This window comes from Lithobates pipiens, unplaced genomic scaffold (assembly GCF_037356315.1).
Source record: "Lithobates pipiens isolate NorthernLeopardFrog02 unplaced genomic scaffold, aLitPip1_a1.2 Scaffold_16, whole genome shotgun sequence".
Lineage (NCBI taxonomy): Eukaryota > Metazoa > Chordata > Amphibia > Anura > Ranidae > Lithobates > Lithobates pipiens.
Genome location: NW_027507748.1, coordinates 308,444,514 through 308,469,386, shown reverse-complemented (window position 1 = coordinate 308,469,386; position 24,873 = coordinate 308,444,514). Strand labels below are relative to the sequence as shown.

The following is a 24,873-nucleotide window of genomic DNA, read 5'->3' as shown; positions in this document are numbered from 1 at the left end:
CGCTGAAAGATAAATTGGCATATTTTAACCACTTGCTGTCCACCCTAGAGCACTTTTACTGCTACAGGATGGCAGCTGTGCACTAGGAAAACATATAAATATGCATATCTCCCAACTTTTTGAGATGGGAACGAGGGACACCTATTAGCAAAAGTACGTAGGCATAGGACACACCCTCTGCCATGCCCCCTTAAAGGGTAGCTATACAAAATAAAGGTGAACCTACAAGTCCTTCTTTTACCACTACTATTCCTTTATACTGGTTTTTGAAATGTGCAAATATAGTGATTTAGAAATTGAATGAAAGGTTTAGCGCTGGGAAACTCTTTTTGATAGATAAATAGAGCATTTTATATACATCTATATAGATCAGACCAAAATGAGGGACAAATGAGGAGGAATGAGAGACAGAGGGACTTTGTTCAGGGACAGTTGGGAGCTATGCATATGTGACTGCACCGGCTCGCTTCCACTGTGATTACATGGTACTCGATGTCCGATGACACCTGACGATCATTAGGCAGTGACACAGAACTGCGATCTGCCTATGTAAACAAGGCAGATCGCCGTTCTGACAGGGAAAAAATGATTGGATTTTTTGTGCCTTCAAAGCAGGGAATACATTCCATCTCTTCCCTTAGTAAAAGCACCTCACACAGTTTACATAAACACTGGTTAGGCACACAATTAACCCTTTGACCGCCCCTGGTGTTAACCCTTTCCCAGCCAGTGTCATTAGTAAAATGACATAATGGCATATTTTTATCACTGATCACTGTATTAGTTTCACTGGTTCCCACAAAGTGTCAAAGGTGTCAGTGTCGGAATGTCCGCCACAGTCCTGCTATAAGTCGCTGATCACTGCCATTACTAGTAAAAAAAAAATGAATAAATAAAAATCCCCTGGAGTGTACACACTAAAACTTTTGCGCAAACCAATCAATATACACTTATTGGGGTTTTTTTTTTTTTTACTAAAAATATGTAGCAGAATACATATTGGCCTAAATGTGTGTTTGATTGATTTTTTTTTTTTTTTTATTGGATATGTTTTATAGCAGTAAGTAAAAAATATTGTTTTTTTTTTTCAAAATTGTTGGTCTTTTTTTTGTTCATAGCACAAAAAAACAAACCAAAAAAAAAAAAAAAAAAAACAGAGGTGATCACACACCACCAAAGGGAAGCTCTATTTGTGGGGGGAAAAAAGCCATCAATTTTGTTTGCGTACAGCGTCGCACGACCGCGCAATTGTAAGTTAAAGTAACGCAGTGCCGTATCAAAAAAATAGCCTGGTCATGAAGGGGGGTAAATCTTTCAGAGGTCAAGTGGTTAATATGCCTGTGTGCATATAGCTTTTTCATGTAAATGCAGCTGGACCGAATGCTAGCTTATGGACAACATCCAGTGTGCATTCAGACTTAGAAAAGCATGACATGAAGCGCTGGACGCTATACCGCTACTGACCTCTAGGGGGCACACAACATCTACTACAAAATACGGAAAACGGCTCCTGTTCCCGACTTCAATCGCGGTTTATAACACAAATAAAATGTACGTAAGTGCATCGGTTGTTCTTTTGATGTTAATTGGCCTGAACCCTTTAGGTTTCTATTCCCTCCTTCGAGGAAAGTTTCAAGGGAAAATGCCATTAAGAAATATGGCCGCATGTGTCAGGTACGTCATTAAAATGCTACCAATCAGGGCTCTGGTTTGTGATTTCCGGTTAATGGCAGCGGAAGTTGGCGGCAGTGTTGGAGCGCAGAGAAGGGTTTGACAGGTAACGGCTGTAAATTAGTTTTCAGTTTGTTTTCATGCGGAAAGTGCTGTATATGGTCTGGTAATTGTGAGAGGAGGAGGATTTTCTGTTATCAGGAATGTGTGTGCAATGCTCGATCGGCTTTGTATGTAAGGGATCGCTAAGCATGTCTACCTGGTATACGTAGTGCTCGCCATACTTGTACTTCAGGGTCCACATGGCATGGTAGGCAGACACCATAAGCTTGGCAGGGGAAAAATGGAAGGAGCAGATGGGAAGGTGCAAAAAAGACTGGTCAGGAACAAGGGGGAGCAGGATAATGGCAAACATTAAGCAAAATACTGGAGCAACAGGCACTGATTAAGGGAGGGTGGTCTCGACAGGCCCTTTACCGCCACTAAGGAGTAGCCTCCGTTGTCCCGGGGAACCAGCAAAGTCCGTCCGGGCAGGGGCCAGGGGGGAACCAGCAAAGTCCGTCCGGGCAGGGGCCAGGGGGGAACCAGCAAAGTCCGTCCGGGCAGGGGCCAGGGGGGAACCAGCAAAGTCCGTCCGGGCAGGGGCCAGGGGGGAACCAGCAAAGTCCGTCCGGGCAGGGGCCAGGGGGGAACCAGCAAAGTCCGTCCGGGCAGGGGCCAGGGGGGAACCAGCAAAGTCCGTCCGGGCAGGGGCCAGGGGGGAACCAGCAAAGTCCGTCCGGGCAGGGGCCAGGGGGGAACCAGCAAAGTCCTTCCGTCCGGGCAGGGGCCGGGGGGAACCAGCAAAGTCCTTCCGTCCGGGCAGGGGCCGGGAGGAACCAGCAAAGTCCTTCCGTCCGTCCGGGCAGGGGCCGGGAGGAACCAGCAAAGTCCTTCCGTCCGTCCGGGCAGGGGCCGGGAGAAACCAGCAAAGTCCTTCCGTCCGTCCGGGCAGGGGCCGGGAGAAACCAGCAAAGTCCTTCCGTCCGTCCGGGCAGGGGCCGGGAGAAACCAGCAAAGTCCTTCCGTCCGTCCGGGCAGGGGCCGGGAGAAACCAGCAAAGTCCTTCCGTCCGTCCGGGCAGGGGCCGGGAGAAACCAGCAAAGTCCTTCCGTCCGTCCGGGCAGGGGCCGGGAGAAACCAGCAAAGTCCTTCCGTCCGTCCGGGCAGGGGCCGGGAGAAACCAGCAAAGTCCTTCCGTCCGTCCGGGCAGGGGCCGGGAGAAACCAGCAAAGTCCTTCCGGGCAGGGGCCGGGGGGAACCAGCAAAGTCCTTCCGGGCAGGGGCCGGGGGGAACCAGCAAAGTCCGTCCGGGCAGGGGCCGGGGGGAACCAGCAAAGTCCGTCCGGGCAGGGGCCGGGGGGAACCAGCAAAGTCCGTCCGGGCAGGGGCCGGGGGGAACCAGCAAAGTCCGTCCGGGCAGGGGCCGGGGGGAACCAGCAAAGTCCGTCCGGGCAGGGGCCGGGGGGAACCAGCAAAGTCCGTCCGGGCAGGGGCCGGGGGGAACCAGCAAAGTCCGTCCGGGCAGGGGCCGGGGGGAACCAGCAAAGTCCGTCCGGGCAGGGGCCGGGGGGAACCAGCAAAGTCCGTCCGGGCAGGGGCCGGGGGGAACCAGCAAAGTCCGTCCGGGCAGGGGCCGGGGGGAACCAGCAAAGTCCGTCCGGGCAGGGGCCGGGGGGAACCAGCAAAGTCCGTCCGGGCAGGGGTCGGGGGGAACCAGCAAAGTCCTTCCGTCCTTCCTTGCAGGGGTCGGGGGAACCAGCAAAGTCCTTCCGTCCTTCCTTGCAGGGGTCGGGGGGTACCAGCAAAGTCCTTCCGTCCGTCCGTCCATCCGGGCAGGGGCCGGGGGGTACCAGCAAAGTCCTTCCGTCCTTCCTTGCAGGGGTCGGGGGGGGGGGTACCAGCAAAGTCCTTCCGTCCTTCCTTGCAGGGGTCGGGGGGGGGGGTACCAGCAAAGTCCTTCCGTCCTTCCTTGCAGGGGTCGGGGGTACCAGCAAAGTCCTTCCGTCCTTCCTTGCAGGGGTCGGGGGAACCAGCAAAGTCCGTCCGGGCAAGGGCCAGGGGGAACCAGCAAAGTCCTTCCGTCCGTCTGGGCAGGGGCCGGGGGGAACCAGCAAAGTCCGTCCGGGCAGGGGTCGGGGGGAACCAGCAAAGTCCGTCCGGGCAGGGGCCGGGGGGAACCAGCAAAGTCCTTCCGTCCTTCCTTGCAGGGGTCGGGGGGTACCAGCAAAGTCCTTCCGTCCGTCCATCCGGGCAGGGGCCGGGGGGAACCAGCAAAGTCCTTCCGTCCGTCCATCCGGGCAGGGGCCGGGGGGTACCAGCAAAGTCCTTCCGTCCTTCCTTGCAGGGGTCGGGGGGGGTACCAGCAAAGTCCTTCCGTCCTTCCTTGCAGGGGTCGGGGGGGGGGGGGTACCAGCAAAGTCCTTCCGTCCTTCCTTGCAGGGGTCGGGGGGGGTACCAGCAAAGTCCTTCCGTCCTTCCTTGCAGGGGTCGGGGGGGGTACCAGCAAAGTCCTTCCGGACGGACGGAAGGGGTCGGGGGGGGGGTACCAGCAAAGTCCTTCCGTCCTTCCTTGCAGGGGTCGGGGGGGGTACCAGCAAAGTCCTTCCGGACGGACGGAAGGGGTCGGGGGGGGGGTACCAGCAAAGTCCTTCCGTCCTTCCTTGCAGGGGTCGGGGGGGGGGTACCAGCAAAGTCCTTCCGTCCTTCCTTGCAGGGGTCGGGGGTACCAGCAAAGTCCTTCCGTCCTTCCTTGCAGGGGTCGGGGGAACCAGCAAAGTCCTTCCGTCCTTCCTTGCAGGGGTCGGGGGAACCAGCAAAGTCCGTCCGTCCGGGCAGGGGCCAGGGGGAACCAGCAAAGTCCTTCCGTCCGTCTGGGCAGGGGCCGGGGGGAACCAGCAAAGTCCGTCCGGGCAGGGGCCGGGGGGAACCAGCAAAGTCCTTCCGTCCGTCCGGGCAGGGGCCGGTGGGAACCAGCAAAGTCCGTCCGGGCAGGGGTCGGGGGGAACCAGCAAAGTCCTTCCGTCCTTCCTTGCAGGGGTCGGGGGAACCAGCAAAGTCCTTCCGTCCTTCCTTGCAGGGGTCGGGGGGTACCAGCAAAGTCCTTCCGTCCGTCCGTCCATCCGGGCAGGGGCCGGGGGGTACCAGCAAAGTCCTTCCGTCCTTCCTTGCAGGGGTCGGGGGGGGGGGTACCAGCAAAGTCCTTCCGTCCTTCCTTGCAGGGGTCGGGGGGGGGGGTACCAGCAAAGTCCTTCCGTCCTTCCTTGCAGGGGTCGGGGGTACCAGCAAAGTCCTTCCGTCCTTCCTTGCAGGGGTCGGGGGAACCAGCAAAGTCCGTCCGGGCAAGGGCCAGGGGGAACCAGCAAAGTCCTTCCGTCCGTCTGGGCAGGGGCCGGGGGGAACCAGCAAAGTCCGTCCGGGCAGGGGTCGGGGGGAACCAGCAAAGTCCGTCCGGGCAGGGGCCGGGGGGAACCAGCAAAGTCCTTCCGTCCTTCCTTGCAGGGGTCGGGGGGTACCAGCAAAGTCCTTCCGTCCGTCCATCCGGGCAGGGGCCGGGGGGAACCAGCAAAGTCCTTCCGTCCGTCCATCCGGGCAGGGGCCGGGGGGTACCAGCAAAGTCCTTCCGTCCTTCCTTGCAGGGGTCGGGGGGGGTACCAGCAAAGTCCTTCCGTCCTTCCTTGCAGGGGTCGGGGGGGGGGGGTACCAGCAAAGTCCTTCCGTCCTTCCTTGCAGGGGTCGGGGGGGGTACCAGCAAAGTCCTTCCGTCCTTCCTTGCAGGGGTCGGGGGGGGTACCAGCAAAGTCCTTCCGGACGGACGGAAGGGGTCGGGGGGGGGGTACCAGCAAAGTCCTTCCGTCCTTCCTTGCAGGGGTCGGGGGGGGTACCAGCAAAGTCCTTCCGGACGGACGGAAGGGGTCGGGGGGGGGGTACCAGCAAAGTCCTTCCGTCCTTCCTTGCAGGGGTCGGGGGGGGGGTACCAGCAAAGTCCTTCCGTCCTTCCTTGCAGGGGTCGGGGGTACCAGCAAAGTCCTTCCGTCCTTCCTTGCAGGGGTCGGGGGAACCAGCAAAGTCCTTCCGTCCTTCCTTGCAGGGGTCGGGGGAACCAGCAAAGTCCGTCCGTCCGGGCAGGGGCCAGGGGGAACCAGCAAAGTCCTTCCGTCCGTCTGGGCAGGGGCCGGGGGGAACCAGCAAAGTCCGTCCGGGCAGGGGCCGGGGGGAACCAGCAAAGTCCTTCCGTCCGTCCGGGCAGGGGCCGGTGGGAACCAGCAAAGTCCGTCCGTCCGGGCAGGGGCCGGGGGGAACCAGCAAAGTCCTTCCGTCCGTCCGGGCAGGGGCCGGGGGGAACCAGCAAAGTCCTTCCGTCCGTCCGGGCAGGGGCCGGGGGGAACCAGCAAAGTCCTTCCGTCCGTCCGGGCAGGGGCCGGGGGGAACCAGCAAAGTCCTTCCGTCCGTCCGGGCAGGGGCCGGGGGGAACCAGCAAAGTCCTTCCGTCCGTCCGGGCAGGGGCCGGGGGGAACCAGCAAAGTCCTTCCGTCCGTCCGGGCAGGGGCCGGGGGGAACCAGCAAAGTCCTTCCGTCCGTCCGGGCAGGGGCCGGGGGGAACCAGCAAAGTCCTTCCGTCCGTCCGGGCAGGGGTCGGGGGAACCAGCAAAGTCCTTCCGTCCGTCCGGGCAGGGGCCGGGGGGAACCAGCAAAGTCCTTCCGTCCGTCCGGGCAGGGGCCGGGGGGAACCAGCAAAGTCCTTCCGTCCGTCCGGGCAGGGGCCGGGGGGAACCAGCAAAGTCCGTCCGGGCAGGGGCCGGGGGGAACCAGCAAAGTCCTTCCGTCCGTCCGGGCAGGGGCCGGGGGGAACCAGCAATGTCCTTCCGTCCGTCCGGGCAGGGGCCGGGGGGAACCAGCAAAGTCCTTCCGTCCGTCCGGGCCGGGGAACCAGCAAAGTCCGTCTGTCCGGGCAGGGGCCGTGGAACCATCAAAGGCCGCCCCTCCAGGGGCAGCTGACTTGACAGCTGGCAGCAGATCCTCTGAAGCCAACTTGACAGTGGACCACCAGAGGCAGGCTTTTCAACATGACACTGGGGACTAGGACTCTGAGACCCGGTTCACATAAGGGCGACTTAGCCGCCTGACAAGTCGCACTCCATTCTGTACAATGGAACCGTTCTACTGAAGTCGCTCCGACTTACAAAAAGGTTCCTTTACTACTTGGAAGCAACTTCAGAGTGGCTTGCATTGACTTTTATACAGCAGTTGTTTTGCAAGCCGAGCTATACGGGCGGCTTCAAAGTCGGGTGACTTTGAAGCTGTGCCTGTGTGAACCAGCCCTGAGGGAGGCTCAATTTTTCGATCAGCATCTTGGAGCTTTGGAACAATTTATCTTTCCCTTCTATTGTAAACGAAACACTCTCTCAATGGTCGTCTGGTAGAATACAGCCCAACAAGGCTATGAAGTTGTGCAGCTCAGAAGGAGCCATGTCTGCTATGCGCATTCTGGGAGTAGAAAATTTGACTTTCTAGCTCACCAGTAACTGATGCCAGGGAAATGGTTGGTCCTGACATTGTTGGGGAACACTGTACATGGTCCTTCTGGCATACAGGTTCAACCAGAAACCTAGACGACTTTGTGTCCAGAACAAGGGATCCTCTAGAATTGGCAGTGGACATCAAACTGACTCTATGGAATTTCACCTCTATTTCATCTGTTTTAAAGCTTTCCTCCACTTCAGTTTTTGCCACATCTGCTTTGAAGGATTGAGGTGGAGCAATTATATAGATTTTTGGACATTTTTCACATGTTGGTGGAACCACTCTGATCTTCTGTCACAAGGTCCCTTTTAACTTCCTTGTCAGTCGCTGGCTTTGTACTGGCATGGTTGTTGAGGGTCAGGTCCTAAGGGAAAGTTGCTTCTCAGAATCTGTGATTTCCATGCTTCTTAAGGCAAGAAAGGCTGCTTCCTGCAAAGTGTACCATCGTACTAGGAAAGCATATTTCCAGTGGTGTGAACATAAGAACTTCCAGCTCCACCATTATTCTATGGGTCCTTCTACAATCTAAAAACAAAAATTGTCCTTAAATACCCTGAAAGACAGGTTTTGGCCTTGGACCTCTGGCCTCTAACACATTGATGAAGGCCTTTTGAAAGGGTTGCTCGCATCGGCCTGTCTCATCAGGCGCCAGTGACGCTTTGAGACCTGCCAATAGTTTTGGTCCTCCAAAAGCTGCATTTGAACCAATTCGGGAAATTGACTTGGTGTATTTTACCCATAAGGTGGCTTTTCTGGTGGCTACCTCAGTTAGACGGGTTTCAGAGATGGCAGCCCTGTCCTGTAGGAAACTAGCATCCACAAATGAGGATATTAGATTGCCCTTCCTATAAAAGTCCAAAGGAGGCCGCTATCCACTGTTTGGATGTGGTGCCTAGCTGTGTGATAATTTTTTTTTAATTATTTTTTGATATTGTGGCTACAACTTCCATCAGGAATTTGGACTCGCTCTTCATTTTTGCCAGATGAGGGCCGAAAAGAGTTTGCTGCCTCGTAATCTAACATTGCTAGGTGGATTTGCCAGACATTTCTTGGTCCTATTCTATCAAGGGTAACGAGCCTCCCTTCTCAACTAAGGCTCAATCTTCTAGATCTGTTGGCACACCTTGGGTGTTTTCAACATCAGGCTTCTGTTACTCAGGTTAGCAAGACAGCTTCATGGTCTTCTGTGCATACTTTTTCTAAGTTTTACCATTTCATTGTTTTACAGGCCCTTGTTTTAATGTTGGTTTGGTCTTTTTTAGACTTGGGGGGGGGGGGGGGGGGGGGCTGCTGGATGAACCTTTGGTGCCTAATTTACCCTTTCACTTAATACTACCTTGGGACGTCCCATCTGTTGTCATTACCAGCTTCTGTCCTTAACTAAAATAAGAGAAAACTGGATTTTTTCTTCTTTTTATCTTCTGTGTTTTTAGTACTTCATTGCTTGCTACAAAATGAGATAGTGTTTTTCAAAGCTTTGCGTGGCTTTGCCAGTGTCCAATCACCTGAAAGTGGAGCATAACCCACTCATGATTACATGCCTGTGTCCTGCGCTATACTGCAATAAAAATATTTTACGTCTACGTAAAGTCCTGTGTTTTTTTTTTTTTTTGTTTTTTTTTTTCTATAGCTATGGTGCTTTTTATCATGTTTTTCATCTTGTCCTTTGCAGCTATGACGTGCACTATAGACAAGATCTTACAAGATGCCAAAACTTTGTTAGAGAGACTGAAAGATCACGACAATGCTGCAGAGTCTTTAATTGAGCAGTCAAGTTCTTTGCATAAGCGGGTGGAATCCATGAAAGAGGTTGGGACAACTCTACCAGAAAAGGTAGGCATTTTTTTTTCTTTTACAGCTTAATAAATAGACTTTCTTTATTTAAAATGTGCTTGTTTAAAAAGTCTGTTAGATGTAAATCTTTTCAGTGTGTATAAGGCCGGCCATGCATGGTTCGAATCTCAGCCAGTTTCAGCAGGAACTGGCTGAGATTCGAACCGATAATGGGCAGACTGAATATACCAAGTTGATCGATCAACTTTGTTAGAAGCAGCCTGCCGGATTCTCTTGTGATTATCGCTAGCAATAATCACTGTCCTCTCCCAGCGGGGACAACTTCCCCTGCTCTCCCCCGCCGGGAGAAGGCAATGGCCCGGCAGGAGGGATTGCTGCATCAACATTGTCTGTGTTGATGGGGGAATCAAGCAAAGATTGCAGGAAAGAAATTTGCTCTGTGTATGGCCTGCCTTAGTCTTGATTTACACTGCCGCAACTTGGGATCCGACTTGTGAGACCCCAAGTTGCGTGACATGTGAAATCGCATTTTAGTCAATGAGAGCTGTCCTAATTAGCACTGCTGAAGTCTAGATTGTGCTGCGCTTATTTAAGATATTTCATTTTGGTTGTTGTAGGAACACATGACATAGCTGGCAGCAATCGGGAGATGTGTTTTTTTTTTTTTTTATTTTTTTTTTTTATATAATATAGGTGTGGTAGTGCAGAAAAATCATTTAGTTTTTTTATTTATTTATTTTTTTAGTTCTGCTTTCCTGCTCATTTACAAATCTTTGGGGATAGGCTGTTCACTTTGCAAGAGAATTTTTCCCTTGGCTTAGTGAATGAGATGAAGCTCTGCTTGCTTCCACCATCTAATCTGCAAGCAAAAATACTTTTTTGTTATTTTCCCTGCACACTATTGTTTATTTTATTTTTTGCAAAGTGAGTTTTCACCATATTTCTTAACCACTTGAAGACCAGGCCTATTATGACACTTTTAGTTTACATGTAAAAATATTTTTTTGCTAGAAAGTTACTGGGAAACCCCCAAACATTATATATATATATATATATATATATATATATATATATATATATATATATATATATATATATATATATATAATTTTTTTTTTTTTCTTGACGGAGACCCTAGAGAATAAAGTGGTGGTCATTGCAAATTTTTTATGTCACACTGTATTTGCGCAGTGTTTTTTCAAGCTCATTTTGTTTGGGGAAAAAATACACTTAAGAGAATTTTAATGCAAAGAACACAATATATAACTCGATTTTTGGTAAAACATAAAAGATGACGTTACGCAGAGTAAATAGATACCTAAAAAGTCACGTTTTAAAATTGCGCATGCTTGTGGAATGACGACAAACTACTATACTTAAAAATCTCCATAGGAGAGACTTTAAACATTTACAGGTTACAAAGGAAGTCTAGCACTAGAATAATTGCTCTTGATATAACATTTGCTAGACCGAACGTGTGGTCTGAATGCTGTTTTACATATGCACGCAGGACCTACATATGTGTTCGCCTCTGTGCACGGGGCGACAGGGGTGCTTTAAAAAGTTATTTTATTTAAAAACATTTATTTGTACACTGTCCCTTTTTTTTTTTTTTTTTTTTTTTTTTTATATTTTTGTCATTTTTATTCCTATCACAAGAAACGTAAATATCCCTTGTGATAGAAAAAAAGCATGACATGTTCTCTTTATGGAGACATCTGGGATCTATAAGACCCCGGATCTCTCTTTTACCATTTAACTTATCAGATCAAAAAAATAAATAAAAAAAATCCTGTTTTGATCTCATGCTTTCCAAAAAAATGGCAGTGTCTAAATCTGCCCTAACCGCAAGTGAGGAAAATGCTTGTTGCTTTTGGTCTCCAAACTATGGCCCTCCAGTTGTTCAGGAACTACAATTCCCATCATGCCTAGTCATGTCTGTGAATCACTGAGTTTTACAATGCTTCAGAGGATTTGTAGTTCCGCAACAGCTGGAGGGCTGTAGTTTGGAGATCCCTGTGAACCTAGACCAGTGATGGCGAACCTTGGCACCCCAGATGTTTTGGAACTACATTTCCCATGATGCTCAACTACACAGCAGAGTGCATGTGCAGCATGGGAAATGTAGTTCCAAAACATCTGGGGTGCCAAGGTTTGCCATCACTGACCTAGACCATAGAGGTGATCAGATTGGGGGATAGACCCTTTTCCGCTGTCTGTAAAAGCAATCCAGCTGCTAATTAGTCGCTAGGATTGCTTTTACTTTGTAGAGCACCACTGGCTGTAAAGAAAACAAGACCAGGGTTATGGCTGACAGTTACAGCCATAATCCTGGTATAACCCAGTGTTTCTCAATTCCAGTCCTCAAGGCGCCCCAACAGGTTATGTTTTCAGGCTCACCATTATTTTGCACAGATGATTTGATCAGTTTCACTGCCTTAGTAATTACCACAGCCATTTTATCAGAAGGAAATCCTGAAAACATGACCTGTTGGGTCGCCTTGAGGACTGGAGTTGAGAAACACTGGTATAACCATTAGCAGTCATTCGCGTACATGTGGTTAAATGAAGGTAAAATTTCTTTGCAAAGTGAAATTTTTTTTCTGCCTTTTGAAAATTGACTTCTTTGAGTCCTTGAAGATCGTGAACACCCTGGGTGGTTTTACTCTATCAGCAGTTTGCAAAAAACAAAAGTGGTGTGATCCCACTTTAGGCTGGGTTTACATATGCGTATTGTATGCGTTTTTAACCGCATCCAATTTGGATAACATGTGAATCGGCTCTCAATAGAGCCGATTCACACAAGTCTGGTGGTGTGGTTTTAAAAAGGGTCCTGTGCAAATTCAGGCAAAAATTTGCACCTGAACCGGTGAACAGAAACGCTCCAGACTACAAACCACAGCCGGATATTTGTGAACCCAGTTCGATCCATCTAGTAGTGCAAATATGTAGTGTGTGTGTGGTTATATCTAAGCCAGAAGTGTAGGCAGATTTCCCCCCCCCCCCCCCATATTGAATAGTGTAGGTCTAGGGCAAATATCTGTCAAGTTTGTATTACTGTTACTTGCTCTGTGTCCAAGTTCGCTTTCATTCCTGACATGGCTGACTTGGTCTGTTAGCTAGTGATGAGCTAATTGATCTGTCCGATGAAGGTTTTTAGTGGATCGATGAGACAGCTGAAAGTGGCACAGAGCTAAACTGAAATTGTAAAAAAAAAAAATGTTTTTCCCTACAGTATCAAGAAGACTTGGCAGAGTTGAAGGATGCTTCAAAGTACAAACCACATGTGCTTTTATGTCAAGAAAATACTCAAATAAGAGATCTTCAACAAGAAAATAAAGGTAATATAAAGGTCTCTGAGGTCACGCTTCCCTGGTGTTCTTAATATGTCAATTCAAAGTCTCTAAAATCACAGATGGGTTTTCATGCTTGGGGATTGTTCACACCACGTCTGAGCTGTGTGATTATGTTTTTGTACATGTTTGGTGTGAACAGGGCAAACTGTTTTCTGTGCACCCTGTTCGCACCATACATGTGCGATGGTGTACAGAAAAATAGTGTGTTTTGGCACCGCACACTGCATGAACTGCTCATTTACAGAGAACTTTGTGTATTGGATTTCACTTTAGAAGAGATACATATATCACAGATTTTTTTAAATGTGTATTTTCACGTTATATTTTATTACAGTCATTGATATTGGTATGGTATTGTATTTAATTGAGCTATTTTTAAAGGGATAGTGTACCCATTGTTTGCCAATTATAAAGAATTATTGCCTAAAATAACTTTGAAACCTTGTTTATTCATTTGAGAATGTGATAAATGAACATGTGACATATTCGATTTTTAAGTAACGATCAAGCATTTGAAAGTCTTTTGTTTTGTGAAGGAGTTGAATTCAAATTATCGCACCTACCCAGGACAGTGGGTTGATTTACTAAAGGCAAATAGACTGTGCACTTTGCAAAGTGCAGTTGCTGCAGAGCTTCATAAATGAGGTAAAGCTTCAGTTTGCAATAAAATATCCAATCACGTGAAGGGAAAATGGGGGGGAAAAAAAACAGCATTTTTGCTTGCACATGATTGGATGATTCATTTACTAAGCTCTGGTGCAACTTTGCAAAGTGCACAATCCTATTTGCCTTTAGTAAATCAACCCCACAGTGTTCTGTGGTTTCATGACTGCCTTCCCATTGAGTCCTTTGCAATGGCCCATACAAATTGGAGCATGCAAAAAGAATTGGCACAAAAAAGAACCATTTCACTGCAGTGTGAGTATCTACAAGGTTTCATAAAACCCAAATAAATGAAAATTGGGTGACCTATTTAATTTAGTGGCAGTACTTTTCGTATAGCTTTAGCAAGTTACTGATTGTACTCCCTTACCTTGGGTATATATATATATATATATATATATATATATATATATATATATATATATATATATAATCTATCTATCATTTTTTATTTCTTTATTTTTTTCTTTCTTCCTTTATTTTTTTATCTACATTCTATGCATTGCAGAGTTATGGCTGTCTTTGGAGGAGCATCAATATGCACTGGAGCTGATAATGAGCAAGTACAGGAGACAAATGCTGCAGCTAATAGCAAACAAAAAGCCTGCACCTACAGAGCCAGTTCTAGAAGCTCACGAAACATATTCTTCTGTAAGCTCTATGTATAAAGTAATGTATTGTTTTACTTGTATTACAGAAGCATTTATTATAGCCAATATTATTTGCTTACTGGATGTTCTCCAACTCTACTGATTACGTTTTATAGTATGTGTGCTATAATCTTTACTGATCACTCTTAGGTGTGCACTTTATTCTTGAAATGACTCAATTTATGAACAGGCACACACATTTGCCAGTCTAAATACAATATATTTTAAAGTAGTTCCAAAGGCAGGAGGTTTCTTACCTTAATGCATTCTCTACATTTAAAGGATGTCTAAAGGGTTTTTTTTTTTTTTTTTTTTTTAACGAACATGTCATACTTGTCTCCTCTGTGCGGTTGGTTTTGCAAAGAGTGGCTCCGATCCTCCTCTTCTGGGGTTCCTCAGCGCTCTCCCTCGGGGGCACTCCCGCATACTGTCGCTGTGTCCATTAACACAGACAGCTCCCACATCATTGGATTTGATTGACCGCAGTGGGAGCCAATGGCTGCGCTGCTGTTAATTCATCCAATTAGGACCTGAGACACAGGCTGGAACTGGAGTGCTCGTCCCCTTCTCTGGAAAGACCTGGTTCAGGTAAGTAAAGGGGGGCGCTCTGGGGGGGGTTGCTGTATCACAGGAGGTTTTACACAACCCCTTTTAAGGTAAAAAGTTCTGTATGCAACTTCCCGTTAATCTTACCTGAGCCCAATCTCAATCCAGTGATGCACCCCAGAGCAGCAGCTCTCTCCATCTCTCTCCTCATTGGACAAAGAGGCAACAGTGGGAGCCATTGGCTCCTGCTTCAGTTAGTCGCAACCAGAGAGCGGGGGGGGGACCAGGCCATGCTCTGTGTGCATCAGTGGACACGCAGAGCGCAGCTCGGGATCTAGCCCACACAAGTGTCCCCATAGAAAGCAGCTTGCTATGGGGTACACTGAACAGGAGGGAGGAGCCAGACGCATGGGTGTGGTACCAAGGAGAGGAGGATCTGGGCTGCTCTGTAAAATCATTGCACAGAGCAGATAAGTGTAACATGTTTGTTATTTAAAAAAAAATATATATAGGTTTATAATCACTTAAAGTGGAACCTCACTCAAAAGGGGGAAGTTATGCTTTAAGGCCTCCTCCGCTCCTCTAATTTCTAGCAGTTTTTTTCAGTAAGGGGAGAGTGGGTACTTGTGTTTGACGAGTTCTACTTACCCCCTCCCTTTCTGCAGTCTTCTGGGACACGTCACAGGTCCCAGAACACCACGGGACTGTTCACAATGTGCAGCGGGCACCCGGCTGTGAAGCAGCAAGCTGTCACAGCTTGGGTGCCCACAGTTTAGTTGCTAGCTCTAGAGACAGGGCTGGATTAAGAACATCATGAGCCTGCAAACAATTTTTTGTTATAACAAATTAAATTAAATGGGGAGAGGGGGAGAGGGAGGGAGGATGAGAGAGAGGATGCGCATTGACATGCGTGGGAGTGACAGCAACGCAGCCTGGCCAAGGCAAGTGACCGAAGGAAGACCGGGTAAAGATGGAAGCTCCCGGGACGCGCCAGATTGATCAGTGCAGTGCTGGAGGGCTCAGTCTGACAGGTAAGTGTACCTAATGTGCTAATATGCTGTGCATACTAGTATATTATGGCATAACCTACCTGAGGGCCTCTAAAAATAGTAATGTTAGTGAAGTTTATTACCGCTTTAATATTACAGGATGCCAGGAGCCTCTCTGACTCAGTGGCCCTTGGGCAGTGCCCAAATGCATAGTTGTTAACATTTCAAAAATATTATTTTTTTTTTTTTTACCAGTGGTATATTTAGAGTAGCTGAGATCCCTTGTGTTCCTCTATACATCACAGTAGTAATCACAAAATTTAAATGAGTACTAATAATGGGCAAAACAAATGAGGACTGAGAAGATTTCCTTTTAGTTGAACCAACAAAATGGTGCCCAATCTAGAGCTGCTAACATTGAGGATATTCAATATAAATTTTAAAGAACTGTTTTTGTGGGTGTGACAGACCTAGCTGGGACAGAGGCTGTTGGAGGGGACTGAATGCAAGTAAAACCTTGGGTCCCCAGGCATACAGCTCACAAAGAGCCCCGTTCCCCTCCCCCCCAATTACCAGGGCCCATAATCGCAAGGCAAGAGGCTTGCGTTCAGTCCCCTCCAACAGCCTCTGTCCCGGCTAGGTCTGTCACAGTGGGTAAGAGGCCTAGGGGAGGAGTATGGATGGTATAAAAGTGGGAAATATTTGCAGGTAAGGGAGAGGAATCTGGAGGATATAACAGTGGGCACTTTGTACAGGAGAGGAGTGTGAAGGGTATGACAGTGGACAGTATGTACAGGAGACGGATGTGGAGGTTATGATTGGGGCAGCATGTACAGGAGACAAGTGTGGAGGGTATTATGGGGGCAGTATGTACAGGAGATGAGTGTGGAGGGCAAGACAGTGGGCACTATGTACAGGAGAGGACTGTGGAGGGTATGACAGTGGGCAGTATGTACAGGAGAGGAATGTGGAGGGTATAATAGTGGGTACTATGTACAGGTGAGGAGGATGAAGGAATCTGGGATGGAAAATGTAAAGGGTTGTGGAAGGATGTTTAGGATGTTTTGACTGTGTAATGGTTAATCGGGCCATAAATGAATTGAAATTAAGCTAATTAAGCAGAGACCAGCCATAGTTGATCTATGTATGAGCTAGCTGGTTGGATAGTCAATCTATTAATCAACTTGAGTACAACCAGCCTGTCAGGTTGTATGCGCATGCGCTTTTTTCAGTGGGCTGCCCTATGCGTGAAAAATGCTTAAAGATGCTGGTGCGATTTTAAAAATTGTGACCCCCAAAACGCATGACACTGCAGTAGTATGTGTTGTGATGGATGCAAAGGCATGCACATTCGCTGGATGAGTGGTGGTACCATTCTTAATAGAACCCGAGTGCGTCTGCAAAAAGGCAGTGCACCTGGCGTGAATGAGCGCTAAAAGTTCACTTTAGGTTTTAGTTAGGCTTATTTTGTCATGTAACTAAGGAAGGGTTCTGCAGCTATTACAGAAGAACGTTTCTCTTGATTCAATCTTTTCTCTAGCTGGGCCGTGTGCTTAAATTGTGTTTCCTTTGCTTGTTTTTTTTTGTTTTGTTTTTTGCAACTGTGTGATATTCCTTCAAACGATGTTCTTTTTCTGCTAAAGGAAATAGAGAGACACATTGACAGGATATGTACTATGGGAGATGTCATGAGACAAGCCATCCAGATCGATGAGGATCAGGCATACAGTATTCAAGAAAGACTTGCCCAATTAGAGGTAAGAAGTGTGGTTTTTATATCTCTAACACATACACATCTCTCTATGCTTTTATGCCTTTTGAAGCAATAGTAAATCGTTGTCTTTTTTTTTTTTTTTCTTAAACCCTGCAAGGCAATATCATAATGTGCACATTATGTGAAACTTGCCTTAGAATCCCTCCAGTGGCACGTTGTCACCACTGAAGGGGCTTCCATCTTCACGTGGTCTTTCTTTCGGCATGGAGTCTAGCTGTGTGAGTGGCCGGATGTGATGTCACAGCTCTGAGTTTCTGACGAGATCCAACAGGCTTTGTTGAATTTCTCTTATCAAATAGATACGACATAATGCTTCCAGTTGTATATTTAAAAGCTCAAAAGAGCAAAATAAGGGGAGTTCTTTATTTAGCATTTATATTTGCTTTTAAAGCAGACTTTCACCTTTTAAAATGTATCTCCTCTTGTCCTAACCTCCCTGCATAATGGCGGAGGGAGGGTGGCCAAGGGGGATCGGAGCTACAGAGAACATTTAACATTATGATAAAAAAAATGAATGCTTTGGAAATTTGCACATTTAGTATAGAAGACTGGTAAATGTACGGGTTTTTCTGTTTGTGTAGGGGTCAGAAAGAGCCTTATGAGGGTGGTTGCATTGTGCTAGAAATGACAGCTCTTGATTAAGGAACCAGCTGGTGTTCTGCTTACAAGCCTCCTTACTTGTAGCTTTTTAACGGCTGTATCAGATGTTGGTTAGTGCTAGAGACAACTGTATATAGCAGTCTTCACTAATGAGCAAGTAGAATAGTTTTATTGTATAGCTATAGAAAAGTTACTCCTTCCAGCAACTGTCTTGCTTCACTCTGACATTTTTTCCATGAAGTAAGTGTATCCATTGAAAACTATGCAGCACTATCAGGCCACCTCTTGCTGATAACCCATTCATTAAAGCACACCTGTTGCATATCAAAAAAAGCAAACTTGTTTCATAACTGTATAGCATGCATGCTAAGGTGCCACATCTTATCTTTATGGTGCCTGAGTGCCCCTAACCCCATGCACAGCTGCAAATCCATAAAGACCTTATGCAAATGGACTTCCTGAATAGTCTCTATAGTCATCTTTGACATTTGGCTGAGCACAAAATCCTCCCACAATACTGATGACAGTGAGCAAAAAAGAATTTTGGTTGGCCGCACTTCCAGTAAAATCACTTTTATTTCAGCAAGTCCATAAAAACATGTCCAAAAACAGAGGGAAACAGCATCACCATCTAATGTGTTTCACGCTTCCTTAGCGGCTAGTCTAGTCATAGCTCACATAGAAATGTCCACTACAGAGATTGTGTGTGTGTTTGTATATATGTGTGTGTGTGTGTGTGTGTGTGTGTGTGTGTGTATAATACAATTTATCTCTCTATATATATCTCTCTCTCTCTCTACCTCTATATCTCTCTCTATATCTCTCTCTCTACCTCTCTCTATATATCTCTCTACCTCTCTCTCTATATATCTCTCTCTACCTCTACCTCTCTATATCTCTCTCTACCTCTACCTCTCTATATCTCTCTCTACCTCTACCTCTCTATATCTCTCCCTCTCCCTCTCCCTCTCTTTTTTAATGTGACACACAGAAGAAATTACACTTTGCTACAATGTAAAGTAGTGAGTGTACAGCTTGTATAACAATGTAAATTTGCTGAAATTAAAAATTAAACTGCGTTCAGGTATAAACAGACACAAATAATCAAAAACTAAATAAAGGCTGCAGCTCTAAGTGGGATACACTCAAATAGACTGGAAAAGGGATTCAAAAGCTGCGCAGCAACCCTTATTAACTACCCTAACCAATATCAATAATGAGTAAATGTTTGATATGTGAATGAATAAATTAATATAGGTCACATTAATCACACATAAATAGGGAAAAAAATCATAGGTCACAGTTCAACTGTTCCCGATTGACAACGTCAATTGTGCCGAAATGCGCCTGGGAAGGCATGCAGTGACGCCACCACGCTGTACGAGGGGAGGACAGGCTCCCAAATGCCGGCTGGCTTTTCGTTTTTACGTTGTGCTGTATTTGAATGGATTCTAAATGTAAGTGCAATTATCCATATGTTTTAATAAATTGTCCAAGTGGTGTTACACTATGAGGGCTTCCTCTTCTTTTTTTGAGCCATTGATAGTGGTATCTGGGATTGCTGATTGTGGGAAATGTTTGTGTGACACTGCTACACCCTGGGGTTAGCTGATCCATGAGTGTCTGATATAAGGAGAAGGACACAGATGATTCATTTATAAGGTTTTCTTTGAGTTTCCATCTGATAAGCGCATCCACTTCTCGGTGATGGGCACTTGTTTGCTGTTCTGTGTGGATCCACCGCGATGTCCTGAAAATTTTTATAGAGGACTTTATTCTATAAACCCTGTTTTTTCTTTTAGGTTGATGAACTGTGACCTTTGATTTTTTTCCTTATTTATTTATGTGTGATTAATGTGACCTATATTAATTTATTCATTCACATATCAGAGATTTATTTATTTGCTCATTATTGATATTGGTTAGGGTAGTTTAATAAGGGTTGTGGCGCAGCTTTTGAATCCCTTTTCCAATGTAAATTTGCTGTCCACTCAAAATAACTCAACGCACAGCCATTAATGTCTAAACCACTGGCAACAAAAGTGAGTACATTCCTAAGTGAAAATGTCCAATTTGGGTCCAATTAGCCATTTTCCCTCCCCGGTGTCATGTGACTCGTTCGTGTTACAAGGTCAAAGGTGTGAATGGGGAGCAGGTGTGTTAAATTTGGTGTTATCGCTCTCACTCTCTCATACTGGTCACTGGAAGTTCAAAATGCTACCTCATGGCAAAGATCTCTCTGAGGATATGCATGTTGCAACAAATACTTGTGATTGGAACAATCTGTTTGAAACCATTGGTTTGTGGCTGCCAATAATTGGCAGATGATAGTCCCTGTTAAGGTATGCAAATACAGAAACTGTAACATATATATATATATATATATATATATATATATATATATATATATATATAACATTATAAGAATCCTATTAAGAACGGACTGAATACAAAATAAAAATGGAATCCAATTTTTAGCAAAAGTTAGAAAAATGTCTTTCCTGGATGTGACTTTATCCAATGAAGGGAATTGGATTGTATCTGGACTTCACAGAAAGCCAACAGCTGGCAATGCAGTGCTCTGAACCGATTCGGAACAACCTCTGCACACTATAAAAAGCTGTTGAAAGCTATGTCTATTTTGTATAATGATCCCATTTATACACAGGTATTGTTTTAGGGGAATAAGGTAGTTTATTTCCCAGCAAGAAGGAAAATCCTTCACAGTGGCTTCAGTTCAAAGGCACATTTGCATGTGTCATTAATGGTTGCCCCTGCTGTTCACACATTAAGAGGGGAGACTCTGTGCATTGTACCAGTAACGACAGAAATTATGACATTGTTTCCTTCATTAATTGTAGCACTAGGTATTTGACACACACACATAGATATATGTATGTGTGTGTATGTATGTATATGTGTGTGTGTGTGTGTGTATGTATGTGTATGTGTATGTGTGTGTGTGTGTATATGTATGTATATATATATGTATATATATATATATATATATAATTTGATGTAATTACGAGCGACCTTTTGCAAAATTCAGTATGTTGGCCATACCACCCTCAGGTTGAGGTATCGCTTGCATGCCATCTTTATGATATTACCAAGAAACATTCAACCAATGTAGCTTACCGTTTAAATGATTGTTATGCAGTTGACCTCTCAGCTGTATCTATATAGGGTGTAGGGAAGATCATAGTCCCACTCCCCAGGAGAGGTGGTGATAAGTTCAGACTTCTGTGTAAAATACGTTTTTTGGATCTTCCATCTGGGTACAGGTAAACCAAATTTTTATGAATGAATAAAGTGCATCCTAGGTTTTTGCTACTGGTGACCCCCAATAAACATGTTTTCTAAAAATTGGATTCCATTTATATTTTGTATTCAGTCTGTTCTTTATATGATTCTTATGATGTTTTATATCTGTTATATATGTTAGAGTTTCTGTATTTGCATCCCTAAACAAACAGTCATCTGCCAGTTATTGGCAGCTGCAAACCAATTGTTTCAAACAGACTGTTCCAATCACAAGTAATTATGTTTGGAACAGTTATATTGGACATTTGTATGAGAGCATTGACTAAGCACTAAAAAAAACATGAAAAGCGCTACCTGGTGATGCTGTCCCCCTCCTTCCTATTTTTTGTTTTTGGACATGTTTTTATGGACTTGCTGAAATAAATGTGATTTTACTGGATGTGCGGCCAACCAGAATTCTTTTTTACTCATTTGAATCTGTGATGGATGGGGCCAGCACCTGGTCTGTGTGTTAGTGAAGGTGGAAATGGGAGACTGACCTAGAGCAGTGTTCTCACACGCACATACTGATGATAGTATAGGGACCTGGGGCTTGGTCACTTAGTTGCAAAGAAGTGCATTGTGGGATGGTAGAGGAAGTGTACACCCAATGTCAGGATTTATAAAGGGACTGCCATATTACCGCGAAGGTGCAGCTGTGAGTGTATTTTTTTTTTTCCCCAACAAAAAAAAGGTTCTTATATAAAACTGCACTCCAGACAATCAACTTAAAGTGATGGTAAACTATCATTTAATTTGGGTGCAATGTTACATGACCAAATGCAATTTATATTTATTTATTTTATTTTTATACAAATAGAGCTTTCTTTTGGTGGTATTTGATCACCGCTGGATATATAGATATATTCTATAAATGAAAAAGACAGAAGATTTTGCAAACAAAATATATACTCTCTATTCTTTTTGTCAAACATATCTAATTTCTTCATGAATTTAGGCCAAAATTTATTCTGCTTCATTCCAAAAGGAATAAGTGGTGTTTATTTGTAACATACAATCATGTGCTTAATAGCACTTGCAACATAAAACAATTAGTGAATATAATGAATGCTACTACAAATAATTAAAAAGGTGTATTATTTAAAGAGCTCAGTCCATAATGAGGTAATATCTGTGTACAGTATTCCACAAATAAAGTTGACAGTCCATAAATAAGTGAAGATGACACTTGTATCTTGACACCAGCAATCACCCCTTGATGTGCTGTATCACCAAGTGCTCATATAAATCAATCCATACTTACCAGATAGTAATAACCTCCTTGTTCTACTACAAGAGAAGTCAGCCATGCTTTGGTCACTCAAGAACCATATAATACCACTGGATGGATGCCTGAAGTGGGTGTCTCGTTGACAAACTGATCAGTATTCCATTGACTCAAGTGACAGGTTTGGTTTCAAAGAAAATAAAGCTGCTAGAATGGCCCAGCCAATCACCTGACTTGGATCAAATTAGAAAATCTATGGAAAGAACTTAAAGATCACAGTTCATAGAAGAAGCCCACGGACCCTTCAAGATTTGAAGACTGTGTGGAAGAATGGGCCAAAATTACACCTGAGCTATGCATGCGACTAGTTTCTCCATACAGGAGTCCTTTTAAAGCTGTTGGTACCAACAAAGGATTTTGGGAGAAGTATTAAATACATTTCAGTAAGCGTGTTTAATACTTTTTTCCCTGTGTCATTCCATTTAATTACACATAACCTAATTTCTGAACTTATTTATTTTGGGTTTCTCTGTATGTATGGATTGCATGGGTTGTTACCGACATGTGGTGAAAATGTAATAGCATCTAACCCTAAATAAATGGATTACTCATTGACGAAATTTATTAAATGGAATGCCTTGAGGTTACACATTCCACCTATATTGCCATCTTGTGGGCAAAGGACTAAATGCAAGTCCAAAAAATGATGCAGTGGCAAAACCAATACTGATATATATATCATTGAATGGCAGTTAGAACTAATACATTTTTATATATAAAAAAATGTATATGTTAAAAAAAACAATACTCCATATATTAGAAAACGCCACATTTTAAAAATGAGCGCTAAAGCAGTTTGTCTATATCAATGTACAACCCTTCCGGATTTACAGAGCATAATTCATGTATCTAGCGTGTTTCATTTTTTTGACACTGCCTTACTCATGTCTGTGCCCCTCCAATGTCTTCTCTATACCACAGAAGGTTAGGAGACTAGGATCTTTTATTACGGTATAGCCTAAAATGGTTGGAGAATTGTGTTCTCCAAATCCTTTTTTTTATATTTATTATTCTATCGGCCAAAATTTTTCAACAAAATAAAGCATGGAGACATGGGTGGGTGTGTCTGCTTTGCATATTAAAAAAAATTAAATAGCTTTTTTGTTTTTTGGTGCTCAGTTTCAGTGTAGTTCCACTTTAAACCAGACATGCTCTGTTCAGATTGGTAAAGTACTAAAACAGCTATTCTGGAGTAGAATACTAGAAATGAGAAAAAAGTGTATTTAAATAAAATGTTAAATCCTCTTTCAAACATTTAGGCCCCTTTCACACTAGCAAACTGATTTGTGTCCGCCCTGTCAGTTTTTTAGGCAGACCCGATCGGACCCTCCATTCTCCTCTATGGAGAGGCGGTTGTCCGTGCTTGTGGACACTCGTCAAAATCCAATCCAATCCTATCCACTAAAAACAGACAGATTGGGGTTCTGTTCCCCATCCGTCTAGCGGATCAGATGCCAGTTGGGTGTAAACGGACAGGCAGTTCGTTTACATCTGACCACCCATAGAGGAGAGCAAGCTGTGTCTTTGTCCGCTTTGCCATCTGCCTGCTCAGTGGGGATCAGCAGACAGATTCTCCACTGAACAGGTGGATTCCAATGGAGTCCGCCCTGTGTGGAAGGAGCCTTAATCATATCTGGTGTGATCTTTGTGAAGTAATTTTTTTTATTTATTTTTTTTTTTTGAATCAAAATGCCTCTAAAATCAATTTCAGTCCCCGCTGAAATTATCACATACAAAACACAAAGGGTGAGTGAATCTCCTGAGCAGGGACGGCAATAAAAACCTTGTAGGGTTTCTAAAACTTAACCACGCTTATCAAAACTGAAAAACCAATAATTGACCCCCCAAAAATATGCATTTTCTGAAAATAAAAAATGTTCCTTGCATTTGTTTTTCAAAGTAAATTATATTTTGCTAAACATTCAAATTTGCATTGCTTTAGTTTTTTGTTATGTTTTTTTTTTTTTTTTTCCTTTTTAATTTTTTTTTTACCATATTAGTTGGAAAACAAGGAACTTCGGGAAATCTTATCTGTTAGCAAGGAGTCGCTGCATTCAGGAAAAAAGGAATCTGACTGGAATTCATTAGAAAAAACTCAGTGATACCCTTGGGACCACATCCTTTGCAAAATACATTCACTGGACATACAACAGTAATGGGAACCATTTCTATTATCCTCTATACCCCAGCCTATACTGTCCTGTGTACGGCACTGCAGTGAAAGTGAATATTTTCAGTGGAAAGTATGAAGATGTTAATGGTGGTTCGCTGGCTTCAGTGTATGTGTCTTTGTTTCAGAATTGCAGTACTTCAAGAGAAAAGGTCCATAACCTGCTCTGAAATCACTTGGACTTTGCTTTCAGTTTTGTCTTATGGGAAAATTATAAAATGTAGATGTATTATTTAAATAAGTTAAAAAATAGAAATTATATGTATGAATAAAAAAATACTCAAATGACGTGGAATTCTTTTCGTGTTCACAACTTAGCAACCCTCTCCTTTTGTGTTCTAGTATATACATTATGTGGTCTGCAATATGGCGTCCTATAAAGATTTGTAACTGTTACCTACTCATGCTGCCTGACGGCACATTTTAAGTATTGTAAGAATTATTGCCTCACACCTTTCCAGTATAATTTGAGGAGAGGGAAACGTATGCAAGTCAACGTGAAACTGC

The 24,873-nt window shown here is 44.9% G+C and overlaps 1 protein-coding gene across 1 annotated transcript; it reads left to right on the top strand.

The window, feature by feature from the left end:
* Positions 1-1,718: 1,718 nt before the first annotated feature.
* On the top strand, positions 1,719-24,654 carry SIKE1 (suppressor of IKBKE 1). The gene is made up of 6 exons (XM_077481606.1): positions 1,719-1,777; positions 8,906-9,066; positions 12,263-12,368; positions 13,555-13,697; positions 16,875-16,988; positions 24,197-24,654. The coding sequence occupies exons 2-6, from the start codon at positions 8,908-8,910 to the stop codon at positions 24,296-24,298; spliced, it is 624 nt and encodes a 207-aa protein (XP_077337732.1). The 5' UTR covers positions 1,719-1,777; positions 8,906-8,907; the 3' UTR covers positions 24,299-24,654.
* The last annotated feature ends 219 nt before the right edge of the window (positions 24,655-24,873 follow it).

Bases quoted from the DNA above. Each gene is read 5' to 3' on its own strand.
- SIKE1 (XM_077481606.1), top strand. From the start codon at position 8,908: ATGACGTGCACTATAGACAAGATCTTACAAGATGCCAAAACTTTGTTA. The intron at 9,067-12,262 runs GTAGGCATTTTT...TTTTCCCTACAG, and splicing joins GGACAACTCTACCAGAAAAG to TATCAAGAAGACTTGGCAGA. The intron at 13,698-16,874 runs GTAAGCTCTATG...TTTCTGCTAAAG, and splicing joins CTCACGAAACATATTCTTCT to GAAATAGAGAGACACATTGA.